Source organism: Notechis scutatus, chromosome 2, assembly GCF_049901735.1.
Source record: "Notechis scutatus isolate UNSWTSFEM ecotype Mainland chromosome 2, rNotScu1.2, whole genome shotgun sequence".
NCBI lineage: Eukaryota > Metazoa > Chordata > Lepidosauria > Squamata > Elapidae > Notechis > Notechis scutatus.
The window spans coordinates 168690369-168717625 of record NC_142010.1 but is presented as its reverse complement, the minus strand read 5'-3'; the positions used below and the strand labels follow the sequence as shown (position 1 = coordinate 168717625).

At 37.9% G+C, this 27257-nt stretch overlaps 1 protein-coding gene across 2 annotated transcripts in view; it reads left to right on the top strand.

Annotated features, from left to right (window-relative positions):
* The window catches only part of LOC113425232 (ephrin type-B receptor 5), a 182397-nt gene that overhangs the window by 96577 nt on the left and 58563 nt on the right, over window positions 1-27257 (top strand). For both annotated transcript variants that reach the window (XM_087957335.1, XM_026687285.2), the window contains exon 5: window positions 26849-27004. In XM_087957335.1, the coding sequence (XP_087813461.1) occupies window positions 26849-27004 (156 nt within the window). The remainder of the gene's footprint in view (window positions 1-26848; window positions 27005-27257) is intronic.

Sequence of the window (27257 nt, the reverse complement as noted above, 5' to 3'; positions counted from 1 at the left end):
AACTGTGGTGTTGGTTTCTTAAAAACTGATCGGGCTATCATTGCCTGGTTTCCCTTTGTTGCTGTGATGCTTTCTGGTTTAGGTTTAAATAATCACTGCATAACAGTTCTTGTGCACTACACGAATAAAAATAAAAAATAGCACAAGTTTCTTTACACTTTTACGATGCTACATAGCAGATGGCTGACCTTAGTAAAAATACAAGGAATTCCATAAAAATCCATGTTGTTTTCTAAATCAGTTAGACACCTTTCTGTTGTGGATTGTACTTACTTTCTGCCTGTTTTGCCCATTTCATTGTTCATGATAGTTCAGGAATTTATGCTGCTTTTGTGTCTGGCTGAACTGTGAACTTGAAAATATATTTTAATTGAATATACTGCCCTTTCTCTGTTTTAGGGAATCCAGATACCTCTTGTAATAAACTCAATGGTTAAAAAAAAAGAGTTTCAGTAAATTGATCTAAAATATTGATGATTCTATTAGTCCAAAAATTAAAAAGATATACACACATAGGTAAAGTTGACTGAGATTATCCTGAAGTATCATATTTATTATGTGAAAAAGGACTGGATTTTTAAAATTTCTGTTCCAACAACTTTCAACCCTGCTTTATAGCCTTTAATGTTAGCAATAAAGTGAAACTACGGTAGGTATAAAAGGGACCAAAACTCTGTCATGCTATCAGAAAGGCCATTTAATAATGATCCTTTGTAATTTTCAAACATGATTATTTTGATTGTTTAAGGAATTATAAATTATAGAAATAAATATTGATTTACTAAATGAGATAATTATATGTAATTATATATTTCACCCACAACAACCTTGATAGTAAAAATAATATTACTGTGTTGTTACTGGGTCAGTTCAGAGACCAACAATTCTCTAATTTTTGTCTTTACTGCCAGTTATTTTAGCACAAGCACTAGCAATTCTTGACTTTATTTTCCATGATTTTTTATTTAGATGTTGTATTCTTCTTTTCCCATGAAGCATATTCAGCATAATATGCTTTAAAAGCATCCCAAATAAACATTATGTTAATGAAATATTTATTTATAGAATAAGATAACTTCAAACCAATTGTTTCTTTCATTTTGTGAAAAGTGAATCTTTGTAATAATGATCTTTTAAAATGCAATCTTGAGAAAAATTGGATGACCCTTTCTTTTGATATTGTAGGAGATTTTTACATCTGTCTACTTGTTCAATTGCCAAAGTACTAACAATCCAGCTGGGAACACATTTGATGTGGGATTAAAAAAAACTTGCAGTTAAAGATTTGAAAGTTACCATATATTCATCAAATGATTCATTATAGTAAATTTCTACAATATTCTATATGCAGAACTTCATTTAAATTTAACTGCAGTAGAACTATAGCCTAATGTTGGATTTAAAACTTGATTAAAATCTCCAGTTACAATTTTATTGTTCACAACTAAAATAAAGAGATACCTAGTCACCTATGTAAACATGTGGATTGTATTTATAAGAATCATAATAATTAATAAAAGCATGCAGTTAATAAATTATATATAAAGTTAAGTATATATGAAATAGTCTTCTCAGTCATTTATATCTTGTTCCACAACAAACTTTGAATCAGAATTAGCAGAATTTAAATTTTCACACATATATATTTGACAAGCCTATCCTCTACCATTTATTATGTGGAAGTCTATGAGTAAACAAATAAAAAGAAATGGCCTTTAAATTGCCCAATTTTGTTATCATCTAAAACAGGGATGTCAAACTCAATTTCATTGAGGGCCGCATCAGGGCTGTGGTTGACCTCGCGACTGGAGGGTGTGGCTGACTGGGTGGGTGTGAATGACTAGGTGGGTGTGACCAGCTTGACGCCACTCCCCAAACTGTTGGCATGTTTCCTCTTCTCATTGAGTAGACCAGGCCAAAGCCACGCTGGCCTAATTGGGTAGACCGGGCCGAAGCTACATTGGCCTGATCTTTCCTCTTCACACCAGGTAGACTAGGCCAAAGCTTCGCTGGCCTGATCTTTCCTCTCTGCATTGGGTAGACCAGGCTGAAGCGACACAAGTAGATGGAGCCAAAGTGACATGGGTAGACTGGGGTGGCCCCACGGGCTGGATCCAACAACATCGCAGGCCTTGAATTTGACACCCCTGATATAAAAGATTTTAGATGGCAACTAAATCAACATAAATGGGAAAAATATTTGATATATTTTGAAATTGAAGGTTAAAAAAAAAAGTAAAAACAGTTTTAATCTAGGACAATCTTTTTAAAAAGAAGCATGAGAAAATAAAATGGAAAGCAAAAATGAAAATTAATTGGAAAAACAATGAAAAACAAATAATATAAAAGATCTCAAATAAAATCATAAAACAAATTCTTAAAAGAAGAGCCATTACTTGTGTTATTTGAAGATACAGAATATGGAAAAATAGTACAGGAACTCTTCCCTCTAGTCCAGTGGTGTTAAACTCAAGGCCCACAGGCCAGATCAGCCCACGGGGTGCTTAGATCTGACCCATGATGGATACAGCGAAGGACCAGCCTTCAGTGCCTCTGACAGTGAAAACGGAGCTCAGGGGGCTGCGCACATCCCTCCCACACTCCATTTTCAGCTGCTATGGCCTCCTGCACCCCTCCGCCAGTGAAAATGGGCCTGAGTTGTTTTTGCTGGCAGAGGGCTGCAGGAGGCCGTTGCGGATGAAATGGAACTCGGGAACCCATTTTCACTGGCTGAGTGCTCGAGCCACTACAGGCACCCCGACACAAGTGACGTCAAGCCAGCCCCTCGAAGTCAAACACAACCTTGATGCGTCCCTCAATGAAATCGAGTTTGACACCCCTGCTCTAGTCTAAACTAAAGTGTGGCACCTCCCTCTGAAAAATTTGTAGAAAACGGCTTCTTCTTTGCTTCAGATGTTAGAAACAATAAATATTTTTCTGACTTTTAATCATTAAATTTCTTCCCACTAGAAGAAATTTAAAAAACTGCTAGAAGAAGAATAGAAGTTTCCTTTTTTGCCAAACAAGCTTTGCTACTGGTAACGGTACTGAACTCTTTGCAGAAAACAAATTCAGGAAACTGATTATCTTTTCTGCACTCCATTCCAAAGCTCCTGTTTGCTAAGGCAAAGGTAAGTTATGGTCATACGCTGCAAATGTAAAACATCAGATAACAGGATTAGGGTTCTGTATAGCATAAAAACAGAAATTCACATGATAAGTGGCTTCAGTAACATATTTATATTCTGGCTGCAGAAAAAAAAAATCCTATCACATATAAATGTTTTCATGAATGCTGCTATGAACTCATCTTGCTCAGCACTCTAAGATATGTTTAGGAACAATACATAATTTCTATGAAACACATCTTTTAAATAGGTCATTTCATCCTGTCAATAATTATTAAAGTTATATATTGCCCGATTCCCGGTGATTCGTGAACTTGTTTATACACTTTCAACAGTTTCAATATCCATGGAATGTTGTTTATCAGAATTGTCTGGTTGAATTATTTTTATCTTATGTGATTTGGTCACTATAGATTTTAATTCTTCATTTTTTGATCTTCTGTATCAGATTTTGGCTTCAGTTTGTAAAAATTCTGATTCACACATGATATACTAAGGTTTGGTTTGCATAAATTCAGTCATTTTAAAAGATTGTAAATCATGGGAAAGAACTACTAAGCAATGACATTTAGCTTTCTTTCTGTTTGTTTCTCTTGTGCATCGGAAAAAATTCAGCTACAGCTGAAACCTTGGTTGCTGAAACCTTGTCTGTCTTCTGAAGATGAGACAGAGGATTTCCATTTTTCTGTCTTATCTAACTGAGCAAATGAGAGACTCCAAAACAGCAATTGAAGTAAACAAGAAAAAGATTAGTAAAGGTTTCCATTTACTAGTTAAGCAATACAGTGATCAAAAGATGAAATATCCCTCAGCTTGGAAGAAGACCAGAAGTTAGAAGTTCACTTGTTGCCACATATAACCAGAAGAGTATTGCTACAGTTTGGGATATTTTTCTGGATGTACCTATTTGTTCTCAGTTTCATTTTTATTTATTTCCCTCTCAGCCTTCTACAGAAGATCTTCTCCTTGTAGCTTCAACCTTTGTTGCCTCACAGATGTGAGATGCAGTGTTTGTTCATAAATTTTTATCTGAATACATTGTTGGATAGGCATAGATGTAAAGCTTGCTGTATCCCATTTTCCTGGCTCCCTACCACATGCCCATTGCTAAACTGGGAGTGAATGCTTAGACTGTCAGCAGCATGTGGATATAATTCTGATAAATAATACTTACCCATGTTTTGCATCTCTTATGTAGTTGATCTTTGCCTTCTGTTCTTAGTTTTCTTTCCGAAATCATATGCCTACTAAATCAAACATATTCTTTATGTTTTATAATAGTATAGCATCATAAATCGGAGGATGGAGATGAAGTTTCTGAGATACCTAATTCCACTCAATTCCACTACTACTCACTCCTTCCTTACTGCTCTCCATTTACTCGAACATTATGTACAATTTTTAGCATGAGCAGATAGTAAATAGGGCGATCTTTGTGGAAGCACAAAGATGGAACCCATCTCTGGAGAAAGAAAAGTCAGAAAGAATATAGTAAAGAATTTATATTAATATGATTCAGTGATCATCTAGAACAGGGTGGGCAAACTACGGCCCGCGGGCCACATCCGGCCCGTTGGTCTGTCCAATGCGGCCCGCCCCTGAAAAAAAATTGCTGCCATTGGTCTGTCCAATCCGGCCCGCCCCTGAAAAAAATCGCTGGGCGTGGCGTATTGCCCTGTGCCGCGTGGCCCCCAAAGCTGCAAAACAGTGCGGGCGATCTAGGGTAGGAAAGAAAAGAAATTTGCAAAGGCCTCGGCTGGGAGTTCGAAATCACCTTCGAGTGCGACCTCTCCGAAGGTGAGTCCCCGCCAATCCCCTTTTTTCCGGGGCTTCCAGGCTTAAACTTTGCAAAGGCAAAGCTTGCAGGCTGGAGCGTCTTCCCGCCAAGGAGCGGGAAGGGTTCCACCCGGCGGGCGGGCGGGCTGCTTGGAGCCACCTAAAGCTAGGCCGCTGCTGGTGGAGCCTTGCCCTGCCTTGGTGCCCCGTTTCCGGCTCGGCGGTCCTGCTCGGCGGCACTTTAAAAGCCTGCTCCCAGCACCCGAGCAACTTCCCAGCAACTTTCCGCTTTGTTTTAACTCGCGGGCGCTCGCGCCTGGCCCGAGCTGCGCGGCAGAGGGAAGCCCGGCGGGCGGGCGGGCTGCTTGAGGAGGCGACCGGCGGTGCTCCGGCAGCAGCAACAGGCAGTTTCGCCGGGCTCCGCTCAGGTTACCGGCTGGGGCTGTCAGGAGTTCCTACCGCCGGTGCAGCTCTGTGCGGCTCCAGTCCGCGTTGCCTTGGGAAGGAAAAGGCAAAACCAGGAGCCGCTGAGCCTGAGCCTCCGGTGCCACTGCTCCCATTGCAAAGCACCGCTGCGGCTCTTCCTTTTGCCTTTCCCTTCCCGAGGCAACGCGGGACTGGAGCCGCGGAGCCGCGCCGGCGGTAGCAACTCCTGACTCAGGGGCCTCCGAGGGGAGGGAAGGAGGAGAAGGGGGGAAGGGGGCGATTCCCAAAAATCTTGTGCTGACCCGGCCCGTCTGTCAAATTTTAAGGACGCCCCGACCAAAGTTCCCACCCGATCTAGAATCTAGATGTTCTTTTATTCTGTTTCAGCAAATTTCTGATATCTAATCTCTGTCTAATAGGGCACATTAGACAGTGACATTGACAGTTTATTTTTTTCTTTCAAATAATTAAATCCAATCATCATCACTTGGGATGAGCAACATTAAGTTATCAAAATTATCTGGATTTCTCTAAAACTCCTCAAAAGTTTTAATTTGTAGAGCAAAACTCCAAATCACACTTAAATTTAACTTTGAGGTAATAATGGAAAAAAACAAGTTTATGTAAACTGCTTTCCTTTGCACTCCAGGAAATATAACATTATTGTATTGGTTGTAGGTTGAAAAGAATCTCCAAAATAATTCTGGACATTGATTTAGGTGAAATTTGAACAATCTATGGATATATAAAATCTTTTAATATTTCTTTCCCAATCCCTTGCAGGTTTCATTATAGAGGACCAATATGTTTGCCCTCAAATTTTTGCTTTGAAAGCTCAGTGATAACTAATGTATAGCTAGGGATGATCAAATTCAGACACGTATTTAAATACATATTTAAAAATCCAACTCATCAATATATGATCATTGGATTAATCTAAAGCATCAGTGGTTCCATCAGAAGAAAATATAATCTATTTTTCTTATTTATCCATCTGTCCGTCCACCCATTTATCCTGTGGTCTTTACCGAGGTCTTTACCAGGATAAATGGATGGGTGGATGGAGGGAGGGATGGTATAGCTATGGTGTAAACATATGGAGGCAAATGGCAATAGCTTTTTTCTGCTAAGATCACATTAAATCATCCCTAACTGTTCTATTATTAAAGTAGTCTTTTTTCTTCTTATTCTGATGATGTCCAAAGACGACCTCATTGGGGATAATGTTTGTGTGACGTGCATTGGCTTGGAGAAGTCAGGTAATCAGCAGTCCCTGAGAAAATGCAATTAAGGAAGGATAAGGTGCAACAGTGAGGATGACAACTATCTGTCTGTCTGTCTGTATTTCTCTCCGTCTCTCCATCCATATGTACACAAAGAGAAATCAGGATTTAAATATCTCCATTAGAGAAATCATTGGCCTCAATGTAATCTCCTTCTGCCCTCTTTCATTGGTCCTTCAGTCATCAGGACTGTGAATCTCAGGGGATCAGTGAAATTTTGAAGTGGTTCTTTTGCTAATCTTATCTTGTATGCTTTATGCTTTTTTAAAAATCTTTTAACATGGATTGGTTTTTGACATGTTTTGTTGTTTTATATCTTTGTTGTACATTACCCAGAGTCACTTCAATATAAATTTGATAAATACATATTAGTTGAAAGGAGGAATAGCATTACTTGAGAAGAATGAAGTTAAGATCATCATAAGCATCTGTGCCACTCCTGGATTGGTCCTGCGAGTCAGTGATATCACATTATCATTTTGTTGGGCAGCAGAACTAATTATCATCTAATCTTTTACAAACAATCAGAATTGTTGCAATGGCAGGTTTGATGCATTAGTACTGGTTCTTTAGGATGGGCAGCTTCCCTTCGATGGAAACTCTTACCTTGCTCCACCTCCTGGCTCCTGGTCTTCCTCTAATGAAAGCTAAGCTGATGAGACAGCTCGTTGTCATTCACTTGTCTCTTTAATGGAGCAGAGGAACAACTTGATGATGTCTCATAGCAATTATTGTACAGATAGTCCTCGACTTATAACTATAATCAAGACTGAAATTACTGTCATAAGTGGGTTACCACATGGCCAGGCCTGATTTTACATTTTTCATTATTAAGCAAACACCCTGATCACTAAGCAAATCTATTTTACTCAATCGGTGTTTTTTGCTGGAAACCAGAAGTATATGTCAGAAACCAGCAAAAAAAAAAGTCAATTGTCATCACATGATTGAAAGATTGCAAATGTCCATAAAGGTGAGCTCATTGCCAAGCCTCCAAAATGTGATGATATGGGGTGCAGTCATTGAAATCAGGTCACATCGTAACTTCGAATAAGTCAAGGATTACCAAAGAAATAGATAGAATAAGCTGGGTAGGAAAATATCATGATAATGGTTGAATGCCATTTCTAAGCTCTCTTTGGACATCTGGACTTCTGTAGTATCAAGGTCAATGGCACAGCAGTTGGTCACTGGACAATATATGAGATGAGAAAATGAAAAGTTTAATGGCTCAGAAATTTAGGCTACAATGATTTATTTCTACAATTACATTTTTATTAGAAAATGGAGGCTTCAGTATCAGCAAAACACATTTAATTTTTGAAAACTGATTTTGCAAGTGGTAGCATAGTTTAATGTAGTTATTTTTCTTCTTGTCTAGCAAGCCCGACTTGAGGAAGAAACTTAGAAGAAGAGAAATATGACTTTCCACCGAGTGGTTCCTTTGTCTTGAAAATGTAGCTTGGAACTTCCTGGCTATTTCTGACTTCTTTAATAATAGATTGTCATCTCTAAAATTTATTTTATGACTTTACAGGTGATGCAGCATAAAGAGATTGGTCTCTAATTTTCAACTAGGCTGGGGTCTCCCTTTTTGAAGATGGGGATGACCGTGGCTTGTGACCATAGTTTTGGCAAGGAGCTGGTCCTGAAAGATTTTTCAAAGATTATGCTTAGAGGTTTGGCTATGGCAGTGGATAGCTTTTTTAAGAAGTAGGCACATATTCCATCCCGTCCAATAGATAGAGATAGTTTTAGATTGCGTAGTGCTTTTTCAACATTGTCTACTGTAAAATCGATATGTATTAGATCATTGTAGTTGTCTGTGGTTCGACTAGGAAATACTGGGCATGATCCATTGCTGTTTACAAATACTGAGCCAAAGAATGTGTTAAAGAGGTTGGCTTTAATGGTGTCGTCGTTGCAGTCTTTACCATTAGGTCCTTTCAGGGGTGGGATGGACCTTGAGTCTTTTAGTTTGTTGTTTACAAAATTGTAGAAAGCACGGGTGGAATTTGTGCGTAGAAGGTTTTCCTCTTGTTTAATGTGATAATTGGTGCATTCAGTCTTTATCTGGTGGCATAAATTTTTGTATCGGCTTTTGAAGTTGGCAACGTGATCAGATTTGTTTTTCGGCCAAAGTGATCTCTTTTTGGATTGAAGCTTCCTTATTGTTATGGGTAATCTGTTTTTCCTGGTTTTTGGAGTTGTTATTGGTACATATAGTTTGATGACTCTTTTGACTTCAAGTAAAAATATGTTGTAATGGTCTTCAACAGTATTGCATCCAGTGAATAGAAATTGCCAATCAAGGGATGAGAGATCATTGTTTATAAGATCATAGTTGCCTTTTTTGAAGTTATAATTGGGGATCACATCGTTGTGTTGATTTTTGTGTGGACGTATGTTGAGACAAAAGTGGTCACTGTTGGAAAAGGGTTCTTTAATTTGTATTCCGTAAATTGAATTCATACTATTGCAGAAGATGAGATCGAGGCAGTTGTTAAGTCTAGTATTGTTGGTTACTAGTTGTTCCAGTCCCAGGTTTGTTACAGCATTGTAGAAGGTTGCATGTATGGGTTCAGTTTTACATTCGTTTAGGGTCCAGTTAATGTGAGGTACATTGAAGTTACCAAGAAAGATAAAAGTGTGTGGGCAGGATGTTGCCCATGTTAGTAGTGAATTTAGCTTGTTTACATGTTTGATGTCATAATCAGGGGCTCTGTAACATAGTAAGAATCGAAATGTGATATTTAAGGACAGTTCACAGACGATGGTCTCAGGAAGAGCAAGCTCTTGGGTAACTTGGATGTTTTTTAGATGTAAGGACTTTTTATAGAAGATAGCAACACCATCTCCTCTACGGATTTCACGATCTGATCGGTAAACATGATAGTCTCTTACTGTGGTAATGGAGAGATGCATTGAGCCACGTTTCACAGACAAATATGATGTCGAATTTAGCCATATTTAGTAAGAGGAGAAATTCAGGTATTTTATTCACAAGGCTTCTTGCATTGAGTAGCTTGCATTTAAGGCCAGTTGTAGTTGGAATTGAGGTAGTAAGGGCCGTGCATGCCTAGTTTTGAGTGATGGTGGGTTGGATGAGGTCGGGTTGGATGTGGAGTTGTGGGTTGTGTGACTTACTTTTGATACAATCAGCGCGGTAGTCAATGTAGAAATCCTTCTCTCCATTGTCTAGACATCTTTTGAGTTCCTTGTGGATTTCACAGGAGCGGATTCTTTGCAGTATGGCTAAGTCTGGTCTTTGTATAAGCCCTTGGGTACAGAGCACTGTTGCTACAGCTCAGCATTCTAGTACTAGCGCTTCACTTTCAAATACATAATATTAAACCAAAGAAGAAAGAAGTCTAAGCAAATCGTTGCTGTTGTGGGTAAGATAAGAGCTGTTCCTGACTCCATTGTGGCCAATTTTGGGGCCGGAACTCCAAGTGACAGTCAGGATGGGTTAATTTTTATGATTCAACAACTTCTGAGAGCCAGTTGGTGTACTGGGTAATGCAGCAGGCTAGAAATGGGAGGCCCTGAGTGGTATTTCAGCTTTAGGCACAAAGCTGACCCAGTGACCTTGGGCCAGTCACTCTCCCTTAGCCCTCAGGAGCAGGCAATGCAGTGGTGGGATTCAAATTTTTTTATTACCGATTCTGTGGGCGTGGCTTGGTGGGCCTGGCAGGGGAAGGATACTGTAAAATCTCCAGTCAGAGGTGGTATTTGCCGGTTCTCCAAACTACTCAAAATTTCCGCTACTGGTTCTCCAGAACTGGTCAGAACCTGCTGAATACCATCTCTGAGGCAATGCCAAACCACTTTTGAAATCTTGCCAAGAAAACTGCAGAGACTTCTCCAAATAGCCTCCAGGAGTCAACACTGACCAAAGGAATAAAACATAAAAGAAAATCTTTCCAAAAGCAACTAAAGAGATTCTCATTCAACATTGCTATTAACAGCTCCCTCTGAAAGGAAGGAATATCGATCCGTATGGGGATGATAGTGATATGTCCCAAAAAAAAAAAAAGGTTTCAGTGAATACTACTGTATGCATTCTAATGTCCAGGAACAAATTGATAAAAAGTAATAACTGCTGTGTTGAACCACAGGTCATCCTTAACATACAACCACAATTTAGCCCAGAGTTTCCATTGCTAAGCAAAACAGTTGTTAAGTGAGTTTGCTCCATTTTATGATCTTTTTTTTTTTTTGCCACAGATTAAGTGACTCACTACAGTTGTTAATTTAGTAACATAATTGTTAAGAGAATCTGGCTTCCGCATTGATTTTACGTGGCAGAAGGTTGCAAATGGGGATCACATGACCCTACGACACTGCAACCGTCATGAATACCTGCCAGTTGATAAGTGGCCAAATGTTCATCACGTGACCATGGGAATGCTGCAACGGTTGTAAGTGTGAAAAATGATCATAAGTTGCTTTTTCCAATGCTGTTGTAACTTTGAATGATCATTAAATTAACGGTTGTAAATGGAGGACTACCTGTTTGGTAAGGCTGCCGATGTAGATGGTATCATTGAAGACATTTTAAAATATATGTGTAATTTATATAGTGATTACTTAAGCTTGTTTAAGGAAGGAATAGAATAGAATAGAATAGAATAGAATAGAATAGAATAGAATAGAATAGAATACCTTTCTTGTCATTGCATTCCACGAATACAATGAAATTTGAAAGCTACTCCAGCACAGTGCCCCAAACACCACATCACAATCACACTACAGTTTTAAAATAATAATAATGATAATGATAATGATAATGATAATGATAATAATAATAATAATAATAATAATAATAATAATAATAATAATAATAATAATAATAATAATAATAATAATAATAAAAAATCACACATTCACTGTTTGATTCAAGACAATTACTGCCTTGGAAAAGAAACGGTCTGTGGAGACTTCGTCTGTGCCTGATGGTAGAATAATGATATTACTATTTACCTTATACAAAGGAATGTTAGCGAGATTAAGGTGAAAAAGCACCACAACATTAGATTGTTACAGGAAAACCATTTGGCAGAATTGACTCAAAGGATCTAAGAACTGACAAAGTGCAAAAAATGGGAAGTGCAGTGTGGCTTTTATTCTAGGTAGGAAGTGTGAAGACAAGATGTTTGCTCTCATTGAGAAATCCCTGAAAGTGAGAAACCGTGCATTTATTGATTTTACAGGAACTGTATGAAAAAGCTAAAAAGTTTGAACTACGGGATATTTTGCATGAAGATTGAGCTAAAGATTGTTTGCTGAATGTGATAAGAGCGGGAAGATAAATGGACCGCTTAGTGAATAGTTCATTGCTTGAGCAAGGAGTAAGGAAAAAAAAGTGAGATATCTCTTTAATGTAGTTATAAATTTATAACCTGTTGATTGGGGATATGAATGTGTATATATTTTTGTAAGCAGATTACACAATGTGCACAATTATTAGGCAAGTGAGTATTTTGACTATATCATCCTTTGTATGCGTATTTTCCACCTCCAAGCTGTATAAACTTAAACACTTAGTGGATATAAGCAGATCAGGCGATGTGTATTCATGTAATGAGGGAGGGTGTGGCCTAAGGAGATCAAGGTGTGCATAATTATTAGGAAGATTCTTTTCCTCAGATTTAACTGACTCTGAAAAGTCAAAAATTGTAAAAAGTCTTTCAGAGGGATGCACTCTTGAAATGGCTAAGATATTGGGGCATGATCACAGAACCATCAAACATTTTGTTGCAAATAGTCAACAGAGTCGCAAGAAACGTGTTGAGAAAAAAAGGACGCATCTTAACTGCCAAAGATTTGAGAAGAATCAAACATGAAGCTACCAGGAATCCATTATCCTCCAGTGATGTCATATTTCAGAACTGCAACCTACCTGGAGTGCCCAGAAGTACAAGGTGTTCAGTGCTCAGAGACATGGCCAAGGTAAGGAAGGCTGAAATCCATCTACCACTGAACAAGACACATAAGTTGAAACTGCAAGACTGGGCTAAGAAATATCTGAAGACAGATTTTTCAAAGGTTTATGAACTGATGAGATGAGAGTGACTCTTGACAGACAAGATGGATGGGCTCGTGGCTGGATCAGTAACAGGCACCGAGCTCCATTTTGACTTGGATGCCAACAAGGTGGAGGTGGGGTACTGATATAGACTGGTATTGTTAAAGATGAACTAGTTGCGCCTTTTCTGGTTGAAGATGGACACAAAATCAACTCCCAACCTACTCCCAGTTTTTAGAAGAGACTTTCTTCAACCAGAGGTACAGGAAAAAGTCTGCATTCAAGAAAACCATGATTTTTATGCTCCATCGCATGCATCAAAGTGCTCTATTACGTGGCTAGCTAATAAAGAGGCCTTAAAGATGAAAGAATAATAACATGGCCCCCTTCCTCACCTGACCTAAACCCTATTGAGAACTTGTGGGACCTTCTTAAATGGGAGATTTACAGTGAAAGAAAAACAGTACCCCTCTGTGAGCAGTGTCCGGGAGGCTGTGGTTGCTGCTGCACAAAAAGTTGATTGTCAGCAGATCAAGAAACTGACAAACTCAATGAATGGAAGGCTTATGACTGTTATTGAAAAGAAGGATGGCTATATTGGTCACTGATATTTTTTGAACTGTCAGAAATGTTTATTTGTAAATTTTGAGTTATTTGTTTATTATTCTCACTTTATCAGATAAAAATAAATGAGTGAAATGGGAAAATTTTCATTTTTCATTTTGTTGGATAATGATTTTGCACACTAATAGTTGCCTAATAATTGTGCGCATATAGATATTTTCCTAAGAAAGCCATAACCCTACTTTTTTGCTTTCTTAAATATTCAGGTTTGAGATTTAATAACATTTTGGATTGACCGAGAGTACGGTAGTTGTTCAATAATAAAATTAATCCTCCAAAATACAGTTTGCCTAATAATTGTGCACACAGTGTATATCAGAGATTCTGAATGATTCTTCTCCCTCTGTCTCTCTCTCCTTCCCCAGATAGATATTATCTAGCTAGCTAGTTATCCTGCCCAAATTCAAAGTGGATTTTGGGTGACGTACAAAAGTACAAAAAACATAAAAACCACTTAAAAAAAAGTAATCCAGACAGGCAGCCCAGAATAAAATGATCCAATAAACAGCAAAATCAACAAAACAAAACAGAGGCTTTAAACAAATAATAAACATCAACCCCAGGTCAGGAACCAAAGCCAGGTTTTCAAGGCTTTCTGGCACCCCAGGAGTATGATGCACTGAGACATGGATCTGAATTGTAATGTATTAAAGACTGAGTTACATACATATGATGAAGAAAACAAAGTAAATGATTGCAGGTAAAAAATAAGTGGTAAAGAACCAGACCGATAGATGATTTTTTACTTGCTGAGAATTTACTAAAGGTGGAAAATTGAATGGAGAAATTTTAAGACGATGAGTGAGGAATTAACGTTTGATGAAAGAAGGAAAAATGGCGGTGTATAACAATGTTTGTTTTGTTATATAGAAGTGAGAGTTGGATGTGTCAGAAGAAGAAAAAGTTAAGTGGAATGGAAATTAGTTAATTAAGAAGTCTGTGTGGCTAAAGAAGAGATAGGTTTGACAATGATGGGTGTTGAATGTATGTGGCTCGAACAGAAAAGTGAGTAATTAGTACAGAAGTATACTGTGATAGTTTTGTCATTTGGAGCCAAACAATGAGGATCAAATCATAATACAAATAAATGAAAAGTGAATGGGATAAAAAGGGGAAAAAAGGGAAATTTGAATGGTTGAATGGTGTTGATAAGATCCACAAGAAGAACAAAAGTGTATGAATTTGTGGGTGAATATAGTGGAATTTGCAAGGACAGAAAGATATGCATGAGATAATAGATGGTGTTAAGTATGAAGTATGTGTTTCTTTTTCTGTTTCTTATCTCATGCCTTTACTTGCTACGTCTTACAAGTTGTTACTTTTTTCCTGAACTTGGCATAACAGTACTTACCCTGAAAAGCAATTGTGTGGTGGTTATGTGTCTTTGTATGTATTTTTAAGCTAAAAATTAAGCCTTGTTCCCATCTGTGTTAGAGAATGCAAGGTGGTCATTTTTAAGATGCTAATAGCCATCCTATTTTTTAATGTTGTCATTAAAAACAACAGTTTTTGTAAGAGAAATATAAAACATATTTTAATAAATTAATAAAAAGTTTCACTTAAGCAATGTAATAATTATTAGCTAAAGCAGCAATCAATTCTTGGTTGCAGCTGGGTTGTGCAATCCTTCTTTCAGAGCACATACAGATGTTAACATGGATCTACTTCACCAAATCTTTCTCTTTCTCTCTGTGGTCAAAACATCTTCTGTTTTGCCATAATGGTGCTGCATGTTTTTCAATCCTTTCTTTTCCTTTCTCCCATTGACTGCAGCTGGTGGGGATGAAGAAATATTTATCATGGTTACATTGGGCCAAAAGGTATGCAGAACTACATGCTATGCATGAAGGGATAGGTAGGCTTATCATTTTTTGGATCCACTTCTGTGATTCTCCCTTCATTGATGTCCAAAGACATTTCACCCCTCCTTCCCTCCCTCCTCTCTCTGCTAGGTTTTCCCCTCCTTCCACCCCTCCCCACCCCCAAAAGCAATCCTTAGAGTTAAAGGTACATGAATTTGCCCTACTTTTCATTTCCACAAAAATTCATTAGATTTCAAGAGCTGCCTCTGCCTATTAGACAGAGACAGATGTGGAGGATGGAGCGGGAGGTACGTCCATCAGCCAAGCATATCAAGTTTTAGCTATAGCTTCAACCACATTGATGCAGGCCTTCTCATGCATAGCTGCCATTCGGAGCAGAAAATATCATTTCAAGACGTGCAGTCTGGCTGAAGAAAAAAATTAAAATTTAATTCCCACTTATTGTGATTTTGAACATTTGTTAGCTGACTTCCCCAAGTGTCCTAGGAGTGAGGCACAATTTTAAAAAGGCAATTTAAAACATGTAACAACATTAGTAAAATATACCAAAGTAGGGCAAATCAGCAATAAATAGATTCTGAAAGGGGGGAGCTATTTGAAGACTGGAAGAGCTATAAAATGGTGTAATGTTCACTAGCCAGAGTAATGGCAAATTGCAACCAGGGCTGGTGACTCAGATTGGATTCTGAGTAGGAAAAGTGGGATTTGATGAGATATCCAATCACGTGGTTTAGATTAAGTTGATGTATTCATATTAGTGTAACATTTTTCAGTTGTTTGCACTTGTAGGGAGGGTGGGAGCTGTATGAATATCCCAGTGAGCCTTGAAATTAAGAAGATCCTCATTCTGAAGTGTTTCTTAAACATGGCAGATATTTGGGGAGAGAAAGAGGGAGCATTTCAGGTCCAGTTTGAAAGTAGCTACAAGTCTCCATGCTCCTACCACAACTCTACTTTTACTTTCTTAAATATTCAGGTTTGAGATTTATTAACATTTTGGATTGGCCGAGAGTACTACAGTTGTTCAATAATAAAATTAATCCTCCCAAATACAGCTTGCCTAATAATTGTGCACACAGTGTACATCTGAGAATCTGAATGATTCCCTCCCTGATGGAAAGTTGGATTCTTTTATTTCGGGTGAGTTGAGACTGCTGTGAAAATTAGTTGGGTTTTTTTTTTTAAGGTGTTGGCTCTGTAGACACATGGAAGGTAAATTCACTCTGTTTTCCAAACTCTTAAACTTTGCAGTTTTCCCCTTAGTAGCTGAGACTGAAAGATGTTGGATGACAGCTGCTGCTTAAAAATTGACTAGACTTTCTTGCACCTGACAAAGGGCAATGCACAAATAGAGGAGCTGCAGCCATTGCCCCTTCCTCACTATCATTCTTTTTGCAGCACAAAGGGGGGAAAAAAGAGGATATTCTGTAATATAATAGCAGAGCTGCACCTTAAAGCTGCTAAGCAGAATTTAAGAGTATTTCATAGGAGAGCAGAAGGTCTGAGGAACTAGAAGAAGGAAAAAAGGAACAATTCAGCAATGAGAAAACTACTTATTGCTCCAAAGAAATTGCTGGACCATGAGGAAAGAGCCTCAGTATTGGGACAAGTTCATTATTTATTCATATTTATTAAGAATTTTTGATTGAATAAAAGACTAAGCAAAAGAAAACCAAGAAATTGTAAGCAACAAAGAGAGAAGAAAAATTGAAGCTAAGAAATGTCATGACTTCCAAACTTATTTTGTACATATAATTACAAGCTTAGCCCCTCGTGACTCTTATATATTATACAATTCCCTTTGGCCCCTCATTTAATCCACACCTTTCTTAATCTTCAAATATTGGAGCACGTAGTGTGTAAACATCACACTTTTTTTTTTCCTGGGCTCATGCTATCTATGGCATGTATTGAAATATGCTCATTCTGCATCAGAAGAGGTAGCCACGCTCAAGTGGCTGGAAAGAGAAAAGTTGGAAAAAGTTATGTCCCCATCAGAAGACCTATGTATCAGGATTCTTTGGTGGCAGCTCTCTTAGGCTGGCCTTTCTGAGAAGATGAATTTCCTTCTGGTTCACTTTGGAGATTCAAAGCAAGAGAATCCTGTCAATCTGCTCTTTGAGTCATATCAGAGGCCAAAAGAGCAGCTATACTTTATTTAAACAAGAATTATTATTTTTTGCATGAAAGTCTGAAGCAAGCAGGCAGGGAATGCCACAGAGTACCCCAGAATGAAAGATTATCTGTTCATGTATTTGTCTGCAAGACTGCAGGGGGAAAAAAACCCCTAAGGGTAGAAGTTAAATTCCACATAGCAGTTCTTTGTGATTCTGTCATTTTGGGGGGTCTGGGGGTGGGAGACGGTCTTGGCTGTGAACTGCCTGGGAGCTCCGCTCTGCCCACTTGTAAGAGTTACAGCTGGTACAAGCCCTAGCATGCATATTAAGTTCTGAGATTGATTTGGGGGGTGCAGGGAGGGGTAGGTAGATTTTTGTCCACAAGGATGATTACTCTTTTGGAACTGTCACATAGAGTGGTATGTGGACAACATAGCCTCTCATTTATTTCCTGTGTAATTCTCCTTCTGCTAGTGAGAGTCTAGAAGCAAAAGCAGCTGCTCCCTCCCAGCCATTTTCTATTCCATATAATGCTTTCTCTGCCCTTCCCGCTATACGGCAGTACGGTGTGAACTGTTTTCCCAGCATCAAGGAGGATATGCCAAGGCAATGCTTCCTAATTCCTTGTTTTGGGGTTTTCATCTACAAGTGCTTCTGCTGTTCTGGCCATTCATGGGCTTTCAGTTGCATTGACGTTCGTCTGAAAGGGCACCTTTTCATGTTTGTTGAATTGGTGTAGAATCATTTACAGATGATTTAAAGTAGAAATGACTCAAAGGCCACTTATAGGCAACTTTGGATAGATAGATAGATAGATAGATAGATAGATAGATAGATAGATAGATAGATAGATAGATAGGTAGGTAGGTAGATAGATAGATAGATAGATAGATAGATAGATAGATAGATAGATAGATAGATAGAGTAGATAGAGTGGATCGATGGATAGATGGATGGATGGGAGGGAAGGAATGATTGGATATAAGAAACAGATGTGAGAGAGGATGGAGCTTCTATTCTTCTTTAACCCAATATACTTACACAGAAGGTATAAAAGCAAAAAGAAAATCTGAAACATTTCTTCAGCCAGGCCTACTCTGTGCTCATCTATTTATATATTATTAAAACTCTTGTCATGACCTTTAACTGATGAAATAATGCATCATAGGACAACAATTTTTGATCCAAGGTATCTTGAATTGGCTAACTTTTGGAATGTGTCCAGAATCTGGAACAAACCAAACTAAAAGCAGATGGAAAAGAAAAAAAAGTGTATCTATATTTTATTGCAAACTAGGCATGTAAAAAGGAAACTTTTTCCTAGGAGAATACTACTATATAAATGGCATTCAAAGGATGTTTGCACTCAAACTGTTCATAATAGTGATGTGTGATTCCCAGCTGTATTTTAGAAATATTTTTCACTCAACTTTACATAATGTTCTCCTTTTCCCCAGTGATTTATGCCTCTACTCAAATAAGTTTTAAAACAATTCAAAAGCATGCAGATTTGGAAGTCAATTCACACCTTGCTATATATTAGACACATTTTTGCTTGCCTTTGTACAAGTTGTGGGCACCTTTATATATAAATGTTCCTCCCAAGCATGAATGCTTGAAATCATCTTTTTCTAACCTCATTCTGTATTTGCTATATTGAAGCTTGGTGGAAGGAAAGCAGTTTTAAAAGACCGGGCGAGGAAGACAAAATGGTTGGGACCAGATGTGGCTCTCTTCCTCCAAATTCTCATTTCAAGGGGGGGGGGAGGCATCATGTTATCTTCAAAACATTTCTGATTTCCAGCCGAAAACATAATTTATACAACTACAAAATCAAAGGCATTCCATGAACTCCAGGTTTAAAATACTCTTCTAGTGGCTTTCAGAACTGTATGAATCTGCTAACCATTGTGACTCCTCTTATTCTAGCACAAACCTTTTTGGGTGGGCCCAAATTTGTAAATTGCTAGTTGCCTAGGCACCCAGGATAGATTGCCAGTGCGTCTAGGTAGGTACCTGCAGGATGCTTTGTGAGAGTTAAATCACAAGTGACTAACAATTATATTCTTTGGAAACAGTAGAAAATATTGCCAATAAATAATTTGGTGGTTTTTTATTTGAGACTGAGGGCAATATGGGAACATTTATTGTCATGTATATATCTTGGGCATTAAGCCCAAGATATCTAATGCATTGTGAACATTGGTGGGTCCTTTTAAGTGGATAAAAAAAGATCTTTTGTTAAGCTAAAGCCCAAACTTCCTAAACAACTCTTAAATTCAGCTTTCATTGAGACACTTCGAGCAACTAGGATTATATAGCACTAGTGCAGGAGTGGGGAATGATGGCCCTTTTATGACTTGTGGACTTCAACTCCCAGAATTCAGGGAGTTGGTCCACAAGTCATGAAGGTGCCATTGTTCCCCGCCTCTACCATACTGGATGTTAGGTATTGTCCTCTTGCTATACAGACTGTCTACATTACTGTGGTAGAATCTCCAAGTAGAGTGAGGGAAGGAGTGAGGAGGTTGGCAAGTTTAGAGTCCTTGCAGGGCAGGAAGCGATATAGACTGGAATTTCTCCCAAATTGCTGAATCCCTTATCTGGTTGTTCCCAAGAGAATGTAGTCAATCTGGTGAGATTCTTATAAATAGGTGAGCAGCAGTACAGGAGTAACTGATCATTTCATTATATTCTGGACTTCTTGCTTCTAACAATTACTTAGCCAATTTCACCTATAAATCAGAGCTTAATAAAGATTTATACATTGTCGCATATTATAATTATGCCTTTGATTACTTTTTAGTTATTCTTAAATGGATATATAGACAAGTGTGAGTTATTTGCCTGGTCCCTGCCTTTATTGGTGGAGTAGATCATATTAAATATATTTGATTTTATCTGAATTTTCTTTATATGAATGAATGGATCCATTTTGTCTGAAAAAAAGCCAGGGGTCGCTAGATAAAGAAAACTTGCATTAGAAGCAGCCAATGTAAGTAATTAGCAAAGAACTCCTAATTTCACTTTTTCTACATTAGGTGACTGAGCAGATGGTAACCGTTTTGCTCTAGGGGTTTTGTTTTTATTTAACTGAGGATGTTGGTTTTCTAAATAAATTACAGGCCATGTTTAGAATAAATCTGCCCTGATGGCCATTCTGTAACTAGCAATAGAAAAGTACTTAAGCCTGGGTAAATCTCTCCTGCAAACTGTGAAGGAGTGTGATAGACTGGAATTGCCAGAGATCGCTTTGTAGTAAGCTTAATTAACTACTCTGTTCCTCTGGCAAAGTTTGATATAACCAGAAGCCAACCTATACAAGTTTCTTCTTGATGCTGTAACATTTGGCTCACTCGTATGACATCTGGCACATTCCCTCAAAAATTTTCTGACACTATTTTCCCATCAGTATGCTATTTCCACCCCCACCCCTCCTGAGTTTGATAAATTTCATTAATATTGCTGTCTAAAATTTCTGTTCATATCTGAATTATATAAACTTGGAATGGAGATACTATAAACATTTACTGGTGGGAGTATCTTCAAAGCTATAGAACCAGTCTGGCAACATTTCTACTCATCGTTCACCTTTGACCTAAGGCAAGATTGTTCTGCATTGCATTTGTTTTATAACTGGATCGTTGGTTAGCCATGTTTAAGGGAAGAGTCAGGTTCTGAGTGTGCTTTTACACAGCTGACACAACCTTTTTTTCTTTTTAAATCTTTACTGATCCAGGGTGGCACAAATTGACTCATTTTTTTAAAAAAAAACAAGCAAATATAAATAATATATAATATTTTATTGGACTTCTCACATTCAAAACTGTAGCAGAACATACATGGCATATACACCATTCTATATGAGATGTGATCTTTCAAACTCATTCTGATTTTCTTGCAATTAAAACACTATAGTATGTGCTGGTGTATGGCATTTGATTATATTACAGTCACAGCAGATACTCTGCTGTATTCATTAGCATGTGACCTCTAGAGAGGCTTTGCATATGAAAAAGCCCAAGTGGGCTCCAGTATTGACTACCTCCAGAATTTCAGCATAGCATAGCAATTTAACACTCTTTAATAGGTTTGCTGGATTGCAATCCGGAAATCCCCCATAGCTTTCAGTCTGCTAAAGCCCATCTCTCTCCCCTGTTTTTTTTTAAATTTTGTTTTATAACTTGCTTAGAGTTCTGATAACTGCTGCAGGTGAATTATAGATCAAACTGAGAAAATTAAATGGAAGAAAACCATGGTAAATTAAAAAGTCCAAATGAAGTCTTTGAGTTGCAAAATGACAGATGGTTTTAAACCGGTAAGTTCACTTGCTTCTTGAATCTAAAATAGCTAAAGTCTTCTTGTGGGTTATCTATATGTATAAAAAGCAAAAGACCATTCATGCAGCATCATGAAATCTCCAGAACCATAAAGCCTACAGACTTGAAATTTGGCACATATGTTCCTCTTGGCTTCTAAGTGTTTGCTAAGAAAGGATTTTTCGAAATGACCCTCAGATCATTAGTATTTCTTAATACAGTAATTAACACACTCTGGTGCTAAGGAGTTATACTCCACTCCCCACCTGAAAAGAACTCTGTTCCAACTGCCAGTTGCCTCACATTCTGTTACCTCACATTCCATTACTCCACAGCCATTTGTAGCACTCAAGTGACCCGAGGACACAGACAAACTTCCATGTTGCCTCAATGACTCTCTAAAAGGATGCAAACTACACTTCCAAACAAGAAGCTACTTTAGCATCAAAGGTTGTAGTATTTTTATTTCCCACCATCCAGTCAGAGCTGAAGAAGCTCCTTGGATGAGAAGCAAAACATCTTCAATGAAAAACCAGTTGCCTCCTGGAAAAAAAAAACACCTTTGGGACAACAGTTGGAGGATTGTATTTTACAACACTTTTGCTGGATAGATAGATAGATAGGGAGGGAGGAGAGGAGAGGAGAGGAGAGGAGGAAAGGACAGGGGGGAGAAAGGAAAGGAGGAAGGGAAGGGAGGAAAGAAAGAAACAAAAGGAGGAAAGAAGGAAAGGAGGAAGGGAAGGGAAAGGGGGAAAGAAGGAAGGAAAAGACCGGAAAGGAAAAAGGAAAGGAAGAAGGGAAGAAGGGAAGGCCAGGCTCCTGCATAGCCCAATCACATAGTTTCATCCTGAAGCACGGGTATCTAGCTAGTTTTCAATAAAATGTAAGTTTGCTGCACAATAAAGACTAACATGAAAACTTCTTTTGAAATTCATGACTCCAGCAAAAGATCAAATTCCAGGTTCTTGTTTGTTTTCATCCCTGAGGCATTAAAACACATGTATTTAAAATAAAACTGGAATCAGTGGGTGTGGATAGAACTGGTGGGAACTATTTATGAAGTCTCCTTTTCATTAGAGCTGCATTTTTATGGCTTTCGTGAATGCACAATTCCATTATGTAGAAATCTGGAGGCAGATATGTGGTATTCCTAACCTCAAAAGGGCAGAGAGGTATTACAGATAACTAAACAGCAACAGCAGTTGTAGCATAATACTTTTATCAGGACCTGCTAAGTTAGCTTCTATAAAGGTTAGATCCAAAAATTCAGGTCTCAAGCGACTCTTGATGAAAATATAGTAACAGTAGTATAGTATCAGCACATGGATTATGGAACTTTTTTAGTGGATTAATTTGTTAAATTAGCACCTGGAGGCAGAATAAGAAGCAATAGATGGAAACTAATCAAGGAGAGAACCAACCTGGAACTAAGGAGACATTTCCTGGCAGTTAAAACAATCAGTGGAATGACTTGCCTCCAGAAATTGTGGCAGCTCCAACACTGGAGGGTTTGAAGAAGAGATTGAACAACCATTTGTCTGAAATAGCAGTAGCACTTAAACTTATATGCCACTTCACAGCCCTTTTTAAGCACTTTACAATGTCAGCATATTGCCCCCCAGTAATCTGGGTCCTCATTTTACCGACTTCAGAAGAATGGAAGGCTTGAGCCGGTGAGGATCAAACTCCTGGGAGTAAGCTGAATTACCCTGCAATACTACATTCTAATCACTACACTGCCACAGCTCCGGAAATGCTATAAGGTTTTCTCTTCGATCAGGAGACCACCAAAGTCCCTAACCACTCTGTTATTTCTTTAACAAGTTTCTTTGTGCCAATAATGACCCATTTAAGATAGATTTTCATGTTAGATGTTTTCATCTGGCGTATCAAAAATATTTATTGGATTTGGTTAATTTGCAGAAGATGGACAAATAGTCAATTTCCACCCCAAATTATTTCTATGTACTTTTCCAAACTCCATTTGGAAAATTCAGAAACTGCAGAAGCTGATAAATTCCTGAGTTCCAACAGATATGTTAGTCTGTCAAGTGTTGATTAAGTCAGTTCCTACTGAAAGTCACAGAAATAGCTTATCTATTCAACTCCCATTCTGCATTTTTCATTCCAGAAATGAGTTTCAGTTTCCCCCCCCACTTTATTGGAAAAAACCAACCTGAGTCTGTTTTTATATATTTGCTTATCATAAGCAGGGACTGTGACCACAGTATACATTTTGGTTTCCTACTTGCTTATATTTTGGTGACTCTTCTAATAACTAAATATAAAGAAACTGGAGAAATTGTGTGTGTGTGTGTGTGTGTGTGAGAGAGAGAGAGAGAGAGAGAGAGAGAGAGAGAGAGAGAGAGAGAGAGAGAGAGGATGGATGGATGGATGTGAATCTTGGTTGCCCCAGGACTACCATTTCATTCTCAGACTTTATAGGAGGTAGCTGTGCTGGTGCTCTATATTTGCTTGCTTAACAGACTATTTCATTATTGAGTAGAGTAGAGTAGAGTAGAGTAGAGTAGAGTAGAGTAGAGTAGAATAGAATAGAATAGAATAGAATAGAATAGAATAGAATAGAACAGAACAGAACTCCGTGTACATACAATGAATGTGTAGAGATTTAGATATTAGAATTTGTAGAGATTGTCTAGCTCTTGTTTTTCCAGTCTTTTGGACCTTCTTCCTGTTAAAGTATATACAGCAGCTAATAAAATAGAACGAAAAGTTGATCCTTTGTTAAAAGTAATATTGTTAAACTGACATTCATAGAGTAGGGTAGAGGGGAGGAATCATCTAAAGTGTTCTTGAAAATGAAGCATTTTGAACCATCATATTTTTGGATTGAGCTCCTACTTTTTTTAAAAAAAGAATATCTATAGCATAACTCATACCCTTCTCAACACTGGTTCATATTGTTAACTCTCCTGAGTAACATTTTAAAGTATATTTATAACTTGGATTTTTCTTTAGGGGAGCACAGAGTGGCTTTTGCTGAGTTTTTTAAGGCAATCTTACATAAAGTCTATGCAGAAACACTGTATAGCTATAACTAAGGTTTGCTGGTTGCATAATTAATGTAATCTGAATAGCTTGCTTAGAGTCATCTCCATTACTGCTCTATTGTAATAAAGGCTCCATCCCTTAGGGAAGTGCATGTAATATGGTTTTCTTCATTGGCCTCCTCCCTCTCCCCAGCCGCTGGACATCCCTAAGATGACCAATGAGCTTATCAGCTTTAAAAAAATGTGTATAGTTTTTACACACCATTGGTTGTCTTCTTTCGTCCAAAAATGTTGAATTTAATTCAAATGGTTCTAATTAAAATAATAATAATAAGAAAAAGCAGTGATTTTCAAGAAGAATTTCTAGTCTGAATTCTAAATGTGAATTTTCTACCAATGCTTTGGAGCACTGAAGAGGTACTTCAAAGAGATACTTAAATAAAAACTTTAAGGAGATACTTAAATAAAAGCCTTCACCGAGTTTGTTTCTAAGAAATCTGGATCTCAAAGTAAACAAGATGTATTTGGGATACTATGGTTAGATTATTATATGGTAGGATCTGGTTGTAAAAGTGTAGGTGAAGTTGCTTTCTAATTAGTAAAGACTACTGTAATTTTTTGGGAATTGTTTATTTTCAGAATGCCTTTGAATATGGATTTGTTCAGCACGCAACTAAAAGAAAGAACACCTTTGATTTCTTAATCTCAGCTGCTTTTTTAAAGAACATCAATATTGGCCACTGTTAGGAAACAGTATCCTCAGCTAAAATACATGTCTATCCCACAAGACAGTAGGATCTTGTGTGCTTGATAAAAATTCTAGTTCAGTATCCTACATTCCTTTATAACAGGCAAAATAAAAAATGTTTGGTTTCAAATCAACTTAAACCAGCCATGTTAAGGAAATGATGTGTATTAATATACAATATATTATAATATACAATATATTATACATGTCTGTCCAAGCAGGCAATGAAAATATGAATTAATATCATTCTAAATTATTATAAACAATATATTAAAATATATAAATAATAAAAGTAAAGGTTTCCCCTATCCAATCGTGTCCGATTCATCTCTGTTCCTTAGCTGAGGGAGCCCGGTGTTGTCTAAAGACACTTCTGTGTAACATGACCAGTTTGACTATATGGTGAGGTGCATAGAATGCTCTTACCTTCCCACCAAAGTGGTATCTATTTATCTACTCACATTTGCATGCTTTCGAACTCCTAGGTGAGTAGGAGCTGTAATGGGATTCACCCTGTTGTGAACCTCGGCTGTCAGCTTTCCGGCTGATAAGCTCAACATCTTTAACTGCTGAGCCATCACATCCCCTTATATTAATAATATTAATGACAAATTCACCATCAGTCCATCGCAAAAGGCAACTTTACTCAGAACAGATTACATTCTGCAATGATATCTATAAAACCATCAGACATCCACATCTGCTTATCCCCAGATCCCTAGGAAGGACTCGATAGTGGACAAAAGTTCCAAATCCTGCCTGAACATCTGGCTGACTGTATGATGGATCATAATAATATATAAAGGGGAGTGGTTGTAAGTTATGATCTTGGAGAAGTTTTGATATTTCTTGGGCGGGTTGATTTTATTTCTCAAAATGTCTTATTCATATTAGATCAAACAGTGAAGGGTTTTTTGTTTATATATTTCATGTACACAAAATAGTATCAAGTTTATGAGTGTGGTCTTCAACATCCCCCCCCCCCAGTTGTGCTTTTGGTATAAGACGTTATTTTATTCTCACCGTATCCACAGCAGTGATCACTGGCTCCAAAGTGTGATGGGATGTTTAACTCCTGCCACCTTTTATGTGCAGGCAATGAATACATCATATGTTTAAAAGGGGTGGGGTCTTGTTCCCCTGGTCATGTGCCTTTGTTTGAAGCCAGCAACTATTTCTGCAAGTGCCCTGATTATTTGGTCAGCATACACAAGAAATTCATATATATCTAAATTAATTATTTTTCATCACACTGAATTAAAACTGATGGGAAAATAGGCAGGGCATTAGTCACAGGCCAGCATTAGTCATAGCCACGACTGATGATGTCTCCCTGTAATTTTCAGAGTTCCCAGCCAGCATGCCAATTGCGAATTTTAGAAATAAGGTACCAGGCTAGGAAAGGATGGATTACAGAGCCTCTGTTGATATTTATATGTTCTGTAGCATCTACAGTTTTGTCATCTATTGCAGCTGGAGATAAAATAAATCCATAAAAAACAGAGTTGCTGATCTGCTGAAATTAAACAGATTGTTTTCTGTTTCTATCTCCTTTATATTTTTAGCTTGTCCCAGAGGCACCTTCAAAGCATCGGTGGGAGATGCCCCTTGCAGTCCTTGCCCTATGCACAGTTATGCTTCCATCCCGGGCTCCCGTGAATGTGCCTGCCAGACTCACTATTACCGGGCTTCTTCAGACGTCTCAGATGCCCCCTGTACCAGTAAGTATCTGAGATTAAGGAGGATTGGCTTAGTTTGGTCCATGTTTCCTTTTGTAGTTTGATTTCTTCTTCTGGCCCAGTCTGCGTTTGCTCCTTTTTCCTTCAGCTTCTTCCATGATTCTTTCCCTGTGCTTTAGTTTCTTCCTCAAGTCCCTCATCTTCTTTTCTGAGGTCCCTAGTCCAGTTCTATTACATTTCATGGATTAGAGAGGTGTGTTCCCAAAACTGTTTTTTTTTAAAACTTCCTCTTGTA